This window comes from Mirounga leonina, unplaced genomic scaffold, assembly GCF_011800145.1.
Source record: "Mirounga leonina isolate KUSES-001 unplaced genomic scaffold, KU_Mleo_1.0 Mir_168, whole genome shotgun sequence".
NCBI lineage: Eukaryota > Metazoa > Chordata > Mammalia > Carnivora > Phocidae > Mirounga > Mirounga leonina.
The window spans coordinates 43,597,569-43,610,531 of record NW_023270426.1 but is presented as its reverse complement, the minus strand read 5'-3'; the positions used below and the strand labels follow the sequence as shown (position 1 = coordinate 43,610,531).

At 35.0% G+C, this 12,963-nt stretch overlaps 1 protein-coding gene across 2 annotated transcripts in view; it reads right to left on the bottom strand.

Annotated features, from left to right (window-relative positions):
- Nucleotides 1–12,963, bottom strand: part of BDP1 (B double prime 1, subunit of RNA polymerase III transcription initiation factor IIIB) — an 89,249-nt gene that overhangs the window by 70,817 nt on the left and 5,469 nt on the right. For both annotated transcript variants that reach the window (XM_035014606.1, XM_035014607.1), the window contains exons 5-8: nt 11,652–11,780; nt 10,385–10,518; nt 9,164–9,258; nt 2,282–2,336 (exon numbers count right to left, since the gene is read on the bottom strand). In XM_035014606.1, the coding sequence (XP_034870497.1) occupies nt 2,282–2,336; nt 9,164–9,258; nt 10,385–10,518; nt 11,652–11,780 (413 nt within the window). The remainder of the gene's footprint in view (nt 1–2,281; nt 2,337–9,163; nt 9,259–10,384; nt 10,519–11,651; nt 11,781–12,963) is intronic.

Below are 12,963 nucleotides of genomic sequence, written 5' to 3'. Positions count from 1 at the left end.
ACATCTACATCTAACAATACAGTGAAGGTAGAAAAAATTAGGCTCTATATACATAAGCCCCAAGATTGGTTTAACTGCCTCAGAAAAAGAGGTATACAGGGGTGCCTGGGTGGCTCAGTCAGTTAAGCCTCTGCCTTCAGCTCAGGTCACAATCCCAGCATCCTGGGATCGAGCCCCGCACTGGGCTCCTTGCTCAGCAGGGAGCCTGCTTCTCCCTCTCCCTCTGCTACTCCCCCTGCTTGTGCTCTCTCGCTCTGTCAGGTAAATAAATAAAATCTTAAAAAAAAAAAAAAAAAAAAGGAAAAGGGGTATATACCGTAACAAAAATAAAGTAGCCTCAAGAAACCAAGCCCAAACCTAGGATTCCTGAAGGCCCTATTTATTGTGGACCCAGCCTTTTTCTGTTCTGACCATCCACAACAATGATTCTGAAAAATACAGCATTAAAATCATTCTCAAGAGGATGGGGCACCTGGCTGGCTCAGTCGGCAGAGCATGCAACCCTTAATCTTGGGGTTGTGAGTTCAAGCCCCACAATGGACCTAGAGATTGCTTAAATAAATAAACTTTAAAAAAAAGTAATTCTCAGAGGAATTGAAAATACAAGTTGTATGTAATGTATGGTGATTAACATAACATAATAAGATAAAAAAAACAGTAAAAAAAAAGAAAATAGAAGTTATAAAAGAAAAAAAAATTGAGGTTTTTTTTTTTTTTTAATGTTCCACCACAAAGCACCCAAATCAGTGAATTTAACAGTTTTCTATTAAAATGGTTTTAACAATGGCTCCACACCCCCATAAAGACTTTACAGATCTATAGATTCTTTTCTGATTATAATGCACTGAATGTAATGCACAGTTTCAAGACCACCTCTCCAAAATGGAGAAGGTTGACGACCAAAACAATCCAGATCTTCCAGGAGCCATTCCTGGAGGTCATGTCCCTGAGGACCCAAAACAACATTGAGTGTAGAGTCCAGTCACCTACCTTAGTGTCTACTCATAAAGTAAACACACATGCTATACAACATCAGTCCTCACTTGAGATTTTGTTCTGAGATTAGCACTACAGCAACACTGAATACATTTATTTATCATGAAACATTGATAACTATCTTCCAAAGACTAGAGGTACTTTATTTTTTTTAAATAGGTATCAAACCTTTGTCTGTCTTTTAAGTTTATTTATTTATTTTTTTAGTAATCATTACAACCAACATGAGGCTCTAATTCATAATCCCGAGATCAAGAGTCACAAGCTCTTCTGACTGAGCTAGCCAGGCGTCAGGCATTCCTACAGGTACTATTTTAAACAATGCATTCAATTTTGTTTTTCTGTACAGATCTCTTGATGTTTTCCTCTGGACTCAAAAAGAAAAATTTGTTAATTTCAATGAGGCTATTACTCAAAAGCTGAAAAATATCAATCATTCCTTCAAATCAGGTGTAAATTCAGATACCATCTTTTTAGACAAAACGTTCCTGACCACTCAATCCACACATCCACTCCTCACTCCCTCTTTTTTCTTCTTCTTAGAAATTACTCACTTTCTGCAATTAACCATGCTTACTGACTTTATCCTTTCCCCCAACCAATTAGACTTACGGCTCTAAAAACAAGCTTCTCATCTGCCCTGTTCACCAGTATATCCTCAATGCCTAGAACATTAACTAGCACACAGGAGCTATTCAGTATTGTTAACTGAATGACCACAAGAAGGAATCATCTATAGTATAAGTCCTTCCAGAAACAACTTCTTCTTGAATACAGTTCCCCCCAAAAATAAAAAACATTTAGAAATGGTGTCTTCAGGGGGCACCTGGGTGGCTCAATCAGTTGAGCGTCCAACTCCTGATTTTGGCTCAGGTCATGATCTCGGAGTTCTAGGATCAAGCCCCAAGTCAGGTGCTCAGCAGGGAGTCGGCTTGAGATTCTCTCACTCCCTCTCTGCTTCTCCCCCACATGAGATCCCTCCATCTCTCTCTAAAATAAATAAATAAATCTTAAAAAAAAAATGGTATCTTCAGTTCCTTTATAACTTCTGGAACTCAGAGCTCTGCTTACTTGCTTCTTGATGTTTTAGCTTATCCCTTGCCTATAGATCTGTTTGTTATCAGCTCTCAGACCTGCACTGCTAAAAGGAAAAATCTCCAGTCTCATTCTTCCTATGACAATAAAGAGGCAAAACAAATCTAAAACACAATGGACTAAACACAAAAGATTGGTCATTTTTTAAGATCTCCAAGTGGTATATTGTAAAAGAGGTCTTAATACTTACGAAAGGCTTTGTCTATTCTCCATCCATTTGTTTTCTCTTCACGTTTAAATTTATTCTGTTAATAAAAGAAAAAAAAACCTATAGTAATTTTCTCCCATTAAAAAAGTGAAGATTAGGGGCACCTGGGTGGCTCAGTCATTGGGCATCTGCCTTCGGCTCAGGTCATGATCCCAGGGTCCTGGGATCGAGCCCCATATTGGGCTCCCTGCTCAGCGGGAGGCCTGCTTCTCCTTCTGCCACTCCCCCTGCTTGTATTCCTGCTCTCTCTATCTATCTCTGTCAAATAAATAAATAAAATCTTAAAAAAAAAAAAGTGAAGATTACAGAGGTGCCTGGGTGGCTCATTGGCTAGGCATCAGCTCAGGTCATGATCTCAGGGTCGTGAGATGAAGCCCTGCTGAGACTCCACACTGTGCATAAAGCCTGCTTGAGATTCTCTCTCTCTCTCTCTCTCTCTCTCTCTCTCACACATTCCCTCTGCCCCTCCCCCTTGCTCACACATGCATTTTTGTGTGTCTGTCTCTCTAAAAAAATTAAAAAGTGGGGCACCTGGGTGGCTCAGTCAGTTAAGCACCTGCCTTCGGCTCAGGTCATGATCCCAGGGTTCTGGGATCAAGCCCCACGTCAGGATCCCTGCTCAGTGGGGGGAGCCTGCTTCTCTCTCTCCCTCTACTGCTCCCCATGCTTATGCTTTCTCTGTCTCTCTCTCTCTCAAATGAATAAATTTTTAAAAATCTTTTAAAAAAAAAATAGGGATGAAGATTTATACTGAGCTCCCTGAACCTCCTTATAATCAACAACATAAATCAGCAATGGAAGTTAAGTTTACAGAGAATACAAAAAAATATAGTCAATTAGCCTGGTAACAGATCAAACTGTAATCAATCAAGCTAACCAGTATTAGCTTTTTAAAAACTAATATATTCACATCAAGTTAAACATCTTATGTTATTATTCTAATGTTTGTTATGACATGGAGGAAAGACTGTAAAGAAACAACTAAGCAAATTTTTGAGTCAGGCAGTTTATCTTTAGAGCCTTCTTTATATTAAGGCACATTTCTTGATTTTCTGAGCACGAAAGATCACATCATTCTCAGCTGAACACCAGATTAAGATGGAGATGGTTAAAGTTTAAGGTTTCATCCAAAAGTCATTATGAAGTCTGAGAGTATAAGCCTGTGTTTGAGAATGTCAAAAATGTATGCATATCCTGGAGGAGCAAATAATCACTAATCTCTCCCTTCTATAAATCAGTAGTCTAAAAGCTTTTGTTGAAAATACAAAAATCAAACTTTTTATTGGAAAAAAATAGAGCAAAATTACACAAAACAAAGAAGCGCTTCGTGGTGCCCTTCTTCCCTCTGAAAAAGTCTAACCACTAACCTGACTTTAAAAGAATTCACTTTCTTGCCTTTCCTTACTGTTTATCATTCAAGGGCACATATTTAAACTCTTTAGTTTAACCTTGCCCATTTTTTAAAAACTTCATAGGACTTTAACATATTTTTATCTATAGGTTATCCTTCTTTTCCAGTCTTTATTTTCTTCATAAAACTTATTACCAAGTAACATCAAACTTTTCAAAGATGATCTTTCTCCTATAAAGATTATATTATTCTTTAAATGTCTCCTCAAAAGTTACCTCCATAAGGCTATCATCAGTAAATTAAACATCCTAAGAGAAATGCCCATCAGCTTTAGGCATTATTCAATTTTAAAACATTACTACACGATATCTCACCTAAATGAGAATATAATTGAGAACAATTTAAAACATTTTAAAAAATGTATTGTTATTTCACTGAATTTATAGGCAGGAACTATTCCAGACTAAATTCCATGATTGTAAAATAAATCCCATTATATTCACCTCTAACACTGATAAAGTAACTGGTTACAGGCTTACTCAACACATCCAAGCACACCAAAAATAACTTTACCACTGAACAAAATAAATGAATCAACTATTTCCAACTCTGGTTGGAATAGACAATAGCAAGAGCAAAACTACAACTCCACATTTCCAGACAGAATGGAAACATTTAAGATGTGCCAATGTTCACTCTAGCTCTCTGACTGGGCTACATTTCCTAAACAATGAAAAGGAAATAAAGGCCAAAGGGAGCAGAACTCTCACTGAGCCAAGGAGGTAGAGAATCTCGGGGTTCTAGAGAAAAGAGAGCTATTTAAAAGGGGAGCCTCACAAGCCTAATAGAAGTATCCCATGGGTCCTTATTCTATATCTGGGTTCCACATGCCCAAAGCATGAAGCCTAAGAGAGAACATCTCCTCCAGGAATGAGAGCAGAAGAAAGATACTAGCAGTCACATAACACAGTGAGGTGATAGAATTCTAGCCCACACAAATGGAAAGTTAACACCCAAACATTTACTCCAGACACCAGAAAAGCCACCTGTTAGAGATAAGGACCACAGTCTTAGAGCAGCCTTCTCAATTGGGGTTCTAGCAGAATTAAACCCTAATGCCCTAAGGCATCCACTATATGTAATGAATTACCTTCTCTGCTGTACACCTAGAACAGTACTAATATGGCGGTCCTTGGAGAACATAGAAAACAGTAATTCAAATTATTTTCTATGATTCAGATGAGAAACCTAGAATAAGGACCAGTCTAGATCTGCCTTATTAAAGCCTAAAACCAAGCCTTGAAAGGCAAAGGAGAGTTGGGAGGACATTAGCTACCTTTTAGAATAAAATAACATCCTTTAAAGGAGAAAAACAAACATAATCTAGACATTATCAAACATACCAACCACAATGTCTAGTACTCAATTAAAAAAACTCCATAAGACATGAGAAAAGATAGAAAAATGTGATACACAAGGAAATAAAAGGAGACTCAAAAGAAATAGATCAACATGACAAAGATGTTGAAATCAGTAGACAAGAAAGTTAAAGCACCTATTATAAATATGTTCAATGATTTAAAGGCAAATCTACAATGAACGGAGAGAAATCTCGGAAGAAAGGAAACTAAGAAAAATAACCAAGTGGAAATTACAGAAATGAAAAATATGAGAAATGAAGCATTCACTGAATGGGCTTATCTGCAGATTGAAGAAAGCAGAAGACAGGGTCAGTCAACTTGAACGCAATAATGGGAACTAACCAATACAAAAAAAAAAATCAGAAAAACAGAGCTTCAGTAACCTGAAGTATAATGTTATGCATACTAACACACATTAAGTGGAGTCCCAGAGAGCAAGAACAAAGTGGAAAAAATACTGAAAAAACACTATCCCTGGGCAAATCATAATCATACTGTTGAACACCAGAGTTAAAAATATCTCGGGAACAGCCACAGAAAAACAATTTATCACATACAAGGGAAGAAAAACATAAATATGACTGACTCTTCATCAGAAATACTGGAAGCCAATGAACAATGGAATGACAATTTTAAAACACTGAAAGGATAAACTGTCAAACCACCTGCATATCCAGCAAAAATATCCTGCAAAAGTGAAGCTGAAATAGAGACCTTCAGATAAATCAAAATTGAGAGAATTTTTCAACAGCTGACCTGCCATTCAGACCTACAAGAAGAAATGAAAAACATCAAAATTGGTGGCTAAATATGAAACATGGCTACATATTAAAACTAGTTTCTTTTTTCTGCCCAATTTCCTTTAAAGATAAAACACTTTAAGCCAAAATAAGTTGGACATAAAACTGGGTTATGTAAAAGTGAAATATAGAATAGCACGAAAGATGAAGGGTAAATAGAATATACCTTTAAGAGTTTATTACTTGTGCAGTATGAAGTGTAAAGAGTAAAGTGGTACAATAGAGAAAATAAAAAATATTAAAATTATCTGAATAACCCAAAAGGAAGCAGCAAATGAGAAGTGAAAAACAGATGGGATAAGTGGAAAATATTAAGATGGTAGACTTAAACCCAGTCATATCAATTATTAAAGTAAATGAACTAAGTTATTATGTGGAAATGTACAATAGACACTTTGTCTTATTTTTATCAAAGGTCAAATGAGAATTCAATGAACACTTCCTCATCTCTGTCAGAAATGCCATCTATAATAAAATTAAATAAAAAGGTAGAGTGTCAGACTGGATAAATTGCTGGAGCCACTACAGAAAACAGTGTGGATGTTGCTCAAAAAAACTAAAAATAAAATTATCATATGATACAGCAATTCTACTTCTGGATCTTTACCTGAAGGGATAAAATCACTATTTCGAAAAGATATAGTATCCTCATGTTCAATGCAGCATTATTTACAACAGCCAAGACAAACTACTGTACAGTGACAAATGAATAAAGAAAATGTGGCACATAGGTGTGTGTGTGTATGTGTGTATAGGAATATTATTCAGCCATAAAGAAATCCTGCCATTTGCAACATCATGAATGGACACTGAAAGCATTGTGCTAAGTGAAATAAATCAGAGAAAGACAAATGATGTATTATCAATTCAACAATATACTAAAAATGAATGCACCCAATAAAAGAACTTCAATATACATGAACTTCAATACACATCAAAAAGTGATAGATATAAACACAGAAACAGGCAAATCTATAATCATGGTTGCAGATGTCAATTCTCTCGGTTAACTGATAGAACTAGGTAACACATCCAACAACTAAAGAGTACACACTCATTTCAAGTGCACCAGGAATACTGACTAAGATAAGTACAACAGGTTTTAAAATAAATCTCATTAAATTTCAGAAAGATGGAAATCTTACAGATTGCTATTTGACATTCACAATGGAATTAAGTTAGAAAATAGTAAGATATTTAGCTATGTCCCAAATATTACGAAATTAAACAACACACTTCTAAATAACTTACATGTAAGGTAAGAAATCACAAGGAAAACTAGACAGTGTTTTTAACTGAATAATGAAAACAACCTATCAAAATTTATGAAATGCAAGTAAAGCCGTGCTCAGATGAAAACGTACAGCTTTAAATGTCTAACTAGAAAAGTAAAAGGGCTTATAATCAATCTAAATTTTCATCTTAAGAAGCTAGAAAAAGAGAAAATTAAAGGCAGAGTAAATAGAAGAAAGGAAATGTTAAGTTAAAAAAAATGAAAATACACACACAATTGAAAACATATAGCTAAAAGTTGGTTCATTAAAAAGATTTTTGGAAGTCAAAATACCCTTAGCAAGAAAAGGAAAAAAAAAGGGAGAGAGAGAGAAGGAAAACATCAATTATCAATGAAAGAGGACTATCCACCACACATTAAAAATTTCAGTAAACAGTATGAAAACTTCATACCTATAAATTCAACAGCTTAGTATCAAAACTGACACAAGACAAAACTGAAAATCTGAGTATACCTATAGGTATTAAAGAAATTGAATTTATAATCAAAATTCTTCCTGCAAAGAAAATTACAGGCCCAGATGGTCTCACTGTTGAATTCTATCAAACATTAAAGGAGAAACACCACTAATCTTAAATTTGTTCACATAAAAGAGGAAACACTTTCCAACTCATTTTCTATGACCAGCATAATCCTAGTTCCAAAACATTTTGGACAAAGACATTAAAAAAAAATTTACAAAATATTCCTCATGAACAAAAATGCAAAATAACCCTCAAGAAAATACAGTAAAATTCAACATACAAAAAGAATAATACAAGTTTGGTTCAACACTTGAAAATCAATATAACTGACTAGTCCATTTTCACTTTTCTATACTTTGCCCAAAGACCTGTTGGAACTATACTAAACTTAGGGGAAGAGTCTAAATAATTTTTGAGAGAAATAGTCTAGTGACGAACTTATCATTAATTACTCAGATCAGAAAGCTCCCCTAGATAATCAATTTCTAGTGTTAGGGCGCCTGGGTGGCTCAGTTGGTTAAGCAACTGCCTTCGGTTCGGGTCATGATCCTGGAGTCCCTGGATCGAGTCCCGCATCGGGCTCCCTGCTCGGCAGGGAGTCTGCTTCTCCTTCTGACCTTCCCCTCGTCATGCTCTTTCTCTCTCTCACATTCTCCCTCTTTCTCAAATAAATAAAATCCTAAAAAAAAAAATTCCTAGCTTTAACATTTTGTTTTCTTTACAAAGATCAACATTAGAAAAGGAACATAAATAATATAAACAATTCTTCATCTTTTGCAGAAATAGAACGACCATTACACTGTACATGGTCCACAGGCGAAGGATCCATGCCTGGTCTAGTTCAAGATAAAAAAATCTATCCTAATATTCTTTTAATTAATGAAGAAAAAGACCCATGGTTGAATAAGATCTCATCATAAATCGGAAATGCATTACAGCAATATACTGTGCACTCAAATGCACTTGATCCCAGGAAACTTGTAATTAAGTTTCTCGCAAAAAGAACAATAAAACAGAGAATGCTCATTCTTTCAGGCATATTAAAGCACTAATTTACACCACTGTAGTTGTTAATAGTGTCCCTCACTGTCTAAAAAGTTAAGATAGCCTAGGAAAACAATGGTTAGTTCAGATAAAGAGAATTATTTAACTTACCATGCTTCTCTCCATGCCTTCCAAGGAAATTCAGAAACACATTGTGTTCAGAAGCTATCCTTAACCCAAATATTCTGGTACATTTATCTTCTCTCCTCATTACTTAGCTCTTCTTTTATCTTAATTTCTTTGGTTTTATTGGTACTCCCTCAAATCCATTTTAGAAGTGGGCAACATATAAATAATATGTTAAAACTAAGGAGACTCCACTCATATTACAATCAATATCTCATTACTTTCTGAGCTACACAAGGGGAAAGATCTACCCAAAACATTGTAGTGAAAAAGGATGGACTGAGATTTAAATAAAAGTTAAAAAAAATAGTATTTGTAATTTTTGGACCTTTTCCAATCAATGAATGTAATGGGTTTACTTTACCTTAATTTCTATCCTTGCTCTGTGAGGAAAAAGCTGTCCGATCATAGAAAAGTCAGTTCCTACCATGCTGATGGCTAAAAAAAACATATCTGTTTCTGTAAAAATAAAAGATTTAGAAAGAATGAAAATTAATCTCAGTATGTCAGAGGAAAAAATCTTAGATTAAGTATACATTTTGAGTTAAAAATAAATTTGAGAGTACTTAATAGTATTTAGGAAATCTTTAATCAATTTTATTGCAAAGAACTTCATGAATCTCAAACATCTCTAAACTTTTATACAGGAACATGATAAAAGAAATTTGTATGTTCATACCAAAGCAGCTGGAATATTAAAAAAAAAAAAAAAAAAAAGACGACTACAATAACATTCTGCCTTTCTGGTGTCAAAGTGACCAAACTGTCAGTCACAGCCAGTATATTACTACTTTAATGGAAGCAACTGAGCTGTGCTAATTAGTATGTGAAAGAAAGTGGCTAGAAAAACACATAAGAAACTACTAATAGAAGTAACCTCAACAGAATAGGATTGTACAAGTCAAAGGAGGGAAGTATAGAATCTTTCTTGTTGCCCTGTATTATTCTGTTGTGTTTAATTTCTTTTCCCAAAACAACTTACATTATTTTTATTAAGAATAAGCAATACCATTCAGTAGGTATTACATGCTTTTTTAACAGCCTAATTTTTACCTTTACAAACCGTATTATACAATGAAGGTATAACATTATTATGAGTATTAAAAATATAAATAATTTTCCAAAAAATTTTCTTTTTTATACAGGGATTTGACAGAGAGGAATATTCCTAAAAACATTACTAAGATAAAGCCAGAGATACAGTTCTATGGTATCGGGAGAGGGACCCCACTGGAAGGTGCCAATAAAATTAGCTAAAGAGAAAATAACAAGGTTTGTGTTTTATTTACTTACAGAAAATTATTCACTTTATTTCAAAGAAATAACCTACACAATTTAAATGATAATTAGTGGGGCACCTGGTGGCTCAGTCATTAAGCATCTGCCTTCGGTTCAGGTCATGATCCCAGGGTCCTGGGATCGAGTCCCGCATCGGGCTCCTTGCTCAGTGGGGAGCCTGCTTCTCCCTCTCCCACTCCCCCTGCTTGTGTTCCTGCTCTCGCTAACTCTCCCTCTCTGTCAAATAAATAAATAAATTCTTTTGAAAGAAAATTAAAAAATAATAAATAAAATGAAAATTAGTTACCTTTATTTGACCATGGTTTAGAATAATAGTTCTTCCTAAAGCTGGAATATGTAGTTGTAGAACCACGCTCAAATATGGGGTCATTTTCCTCAACCACACAGGGGCCTTTTGTCCTTAAAACTTCTACAGTTAAACTGAAAAAGACACATTTTTAAATAGATCTGTACTAAAAACAGAGAAAAATAATAAATGATATCTGAATAGTTATATTTTGAAATTTACCATGGCAGAATCATATCAAAAGTATAACATATGAGGGATGCATATTTTCTAAGAATCTGCTAATTTTCATTTAAAATGTGATTGCCAAGGAATAAAAATAAATGCTAACATTTTTCCAAAATCTTTAACAGCAATATAAAATTTATACATTATCTTTGGGCCACCAAAAAATTATTTGTTTTAACTTATGAATGTCTCCTATATTTAATATATATTTTCTTATCATGCTAGACCCAGCAGAAAATATCGAGAAATATAAGTATTTGATATTTATGTTCTATGTTCCTATACACAAAGCAGTTCAATACTTTTAACCACTTAATGACCAGTAAAATCATCACAATATAAAACACACAAAAACAATTACTAATAGTATTGCATTAATGTTTAATTATCATAGAATTTTATATGCTATAAAAAGATTTTTTAACTAACTAAACGTCGGAAGACTTTCTATCCCCCTTTTTTTTTATTTACTACCTATGAATTTATCTTCTTTTTAAAAAAACATACTTTGGACAAACAACAAATTCCACAATGCCAAATTTGAAAAATTTAATGTTATAACTGAGAAATTAAACTACAAGGTGAATTAAACCTTGTCATAACAGAAATCACAGAATATTAAACCTATGATTCATTGCATTTTCATTACTTATTACCAAACAACAAAACATGGTATTAGTTAATAATATGAAAACCTGAATTTTGACTTCAAGATTGAATCAATTTTTGGAATCCATCATCAGTAGAGGCCAGCATATGATTAGTTCAGTAGCTCATCCCAATTACCAGTAAAGTCAGTAAACAATGGTGGTAAGTTAATGGATGATAGATCAGAAGTACCATCTTTTCATACAAAACATAGCATAAAAATTCCTAAAACTTATAAATTAATCTAACTCACTTTTCCATTTACAATACCCATTAGAAAAATACAAATATCAGTGTCTAAGTGACAATGACTGATGCAGAAACTCTCTCTCATTAAACAAAGCACATTTGTTCTGAGGTTTGAAAACCACAGTCTTTTTTTTTAACTTACCTTTCTTCATCCAAAATAATGGAACCATCTTCTGCCACTTTTACTCGAGGAACCAGCAATGGCCCGTCATCTACCTCTTCTTCTAGTTCTTCGTTATCTGCCGTATCAGGAGTACTCTTACCTTCTTGCCTACCAAATGTAAAGATAGGTTAATTCATATATCCTTGCAAAGAAGTATTTTCTGGGGGCGCCTGGGTGGCTCAGTCGTTAAGTGTCTGCCTTCGGCTCAGGTCATGATTTCAGGTCCTGGGATCAAGCCCCGCATCGGGCTCCCTGCTCCGCGGGAAGCCTGCTTCTCCCTCTCCCACTCCCCCTGCTTGTGTTCCCTCTCTCACTGTGTCTCTCTCTGTCAAATAAATAAATAAAATCTTTAAAAAAAAAAAAAATAGAAGTATTTTCTGAATACTACGAACTTGTGAAGTAAGTTACTTCAAATCCTACCTTCTCTTTATTTCCAACTTTCCCTATAACCTAATTGAAAATATTACATGTTAAGGACAGGGCTATAAGAATTTCTCTGATTTTATCCGGTAGCACTTAGTAAAAAGCTTTCACTCACTTTTGAAAATAGAGGAACAAATTCTCATCTTTTCTGTCTCAACAGTATCAGATAAACCAAATAGATAATGGGTAATTAACAACAACAAAAAAACCCTTATAGTTAAACAGTATCAGATAAACCAAATAGATAATGGGTAATTAACAACAACAAAAAAACCCTTATAGTTATAAAGCATTAGTTTCCAGACCATTTTATTAGCCCTTCATAACAATCCTTGGGCATTAGTATTTTCCCTTTTCTCTTAAGATTTTTAAAATTTAGGGGCGCCTGGGTGGCTCAGTCGTTAAGCGTCTGCCTTCGGCTCAGGTCATGGTCCCAGGGTCCTGGGATCGAGCCCCGCATTGGGCTCCCTGCTCGGCTGGAAGCCTGCTTCTCTCTCTCCCACTCCCTCTGCTTGTGTTCCCTCGTTCGCTGTGTCTCTCTCTGTCAAATAAATAAAATCTTTAAAAAAAAAAAAAAGATTTTTAAAATTTATTTATTTGAGAGAGAGAGAGAGAGCACGAGAGGAGGGGAGGGAGAGGGAGAAGCAGGCTCCCCACTGAGCAGGGAGCCCAATGCGGGGCTTGATCCCAGGACCCTGGGACCATGACCTGAGCTAAAGGCAGATGCTTAACCAAGCCACCAGGTGCACCAAGCGTTACTATTTTCAAACCCATTTGAGGTCTGCAGTAGATAAATAATCTTTGCTCTAGATTACACAACAGTAAAGGCAGACCAAGAAGCTAAATACAGTTTTCCAGATAGTAACTC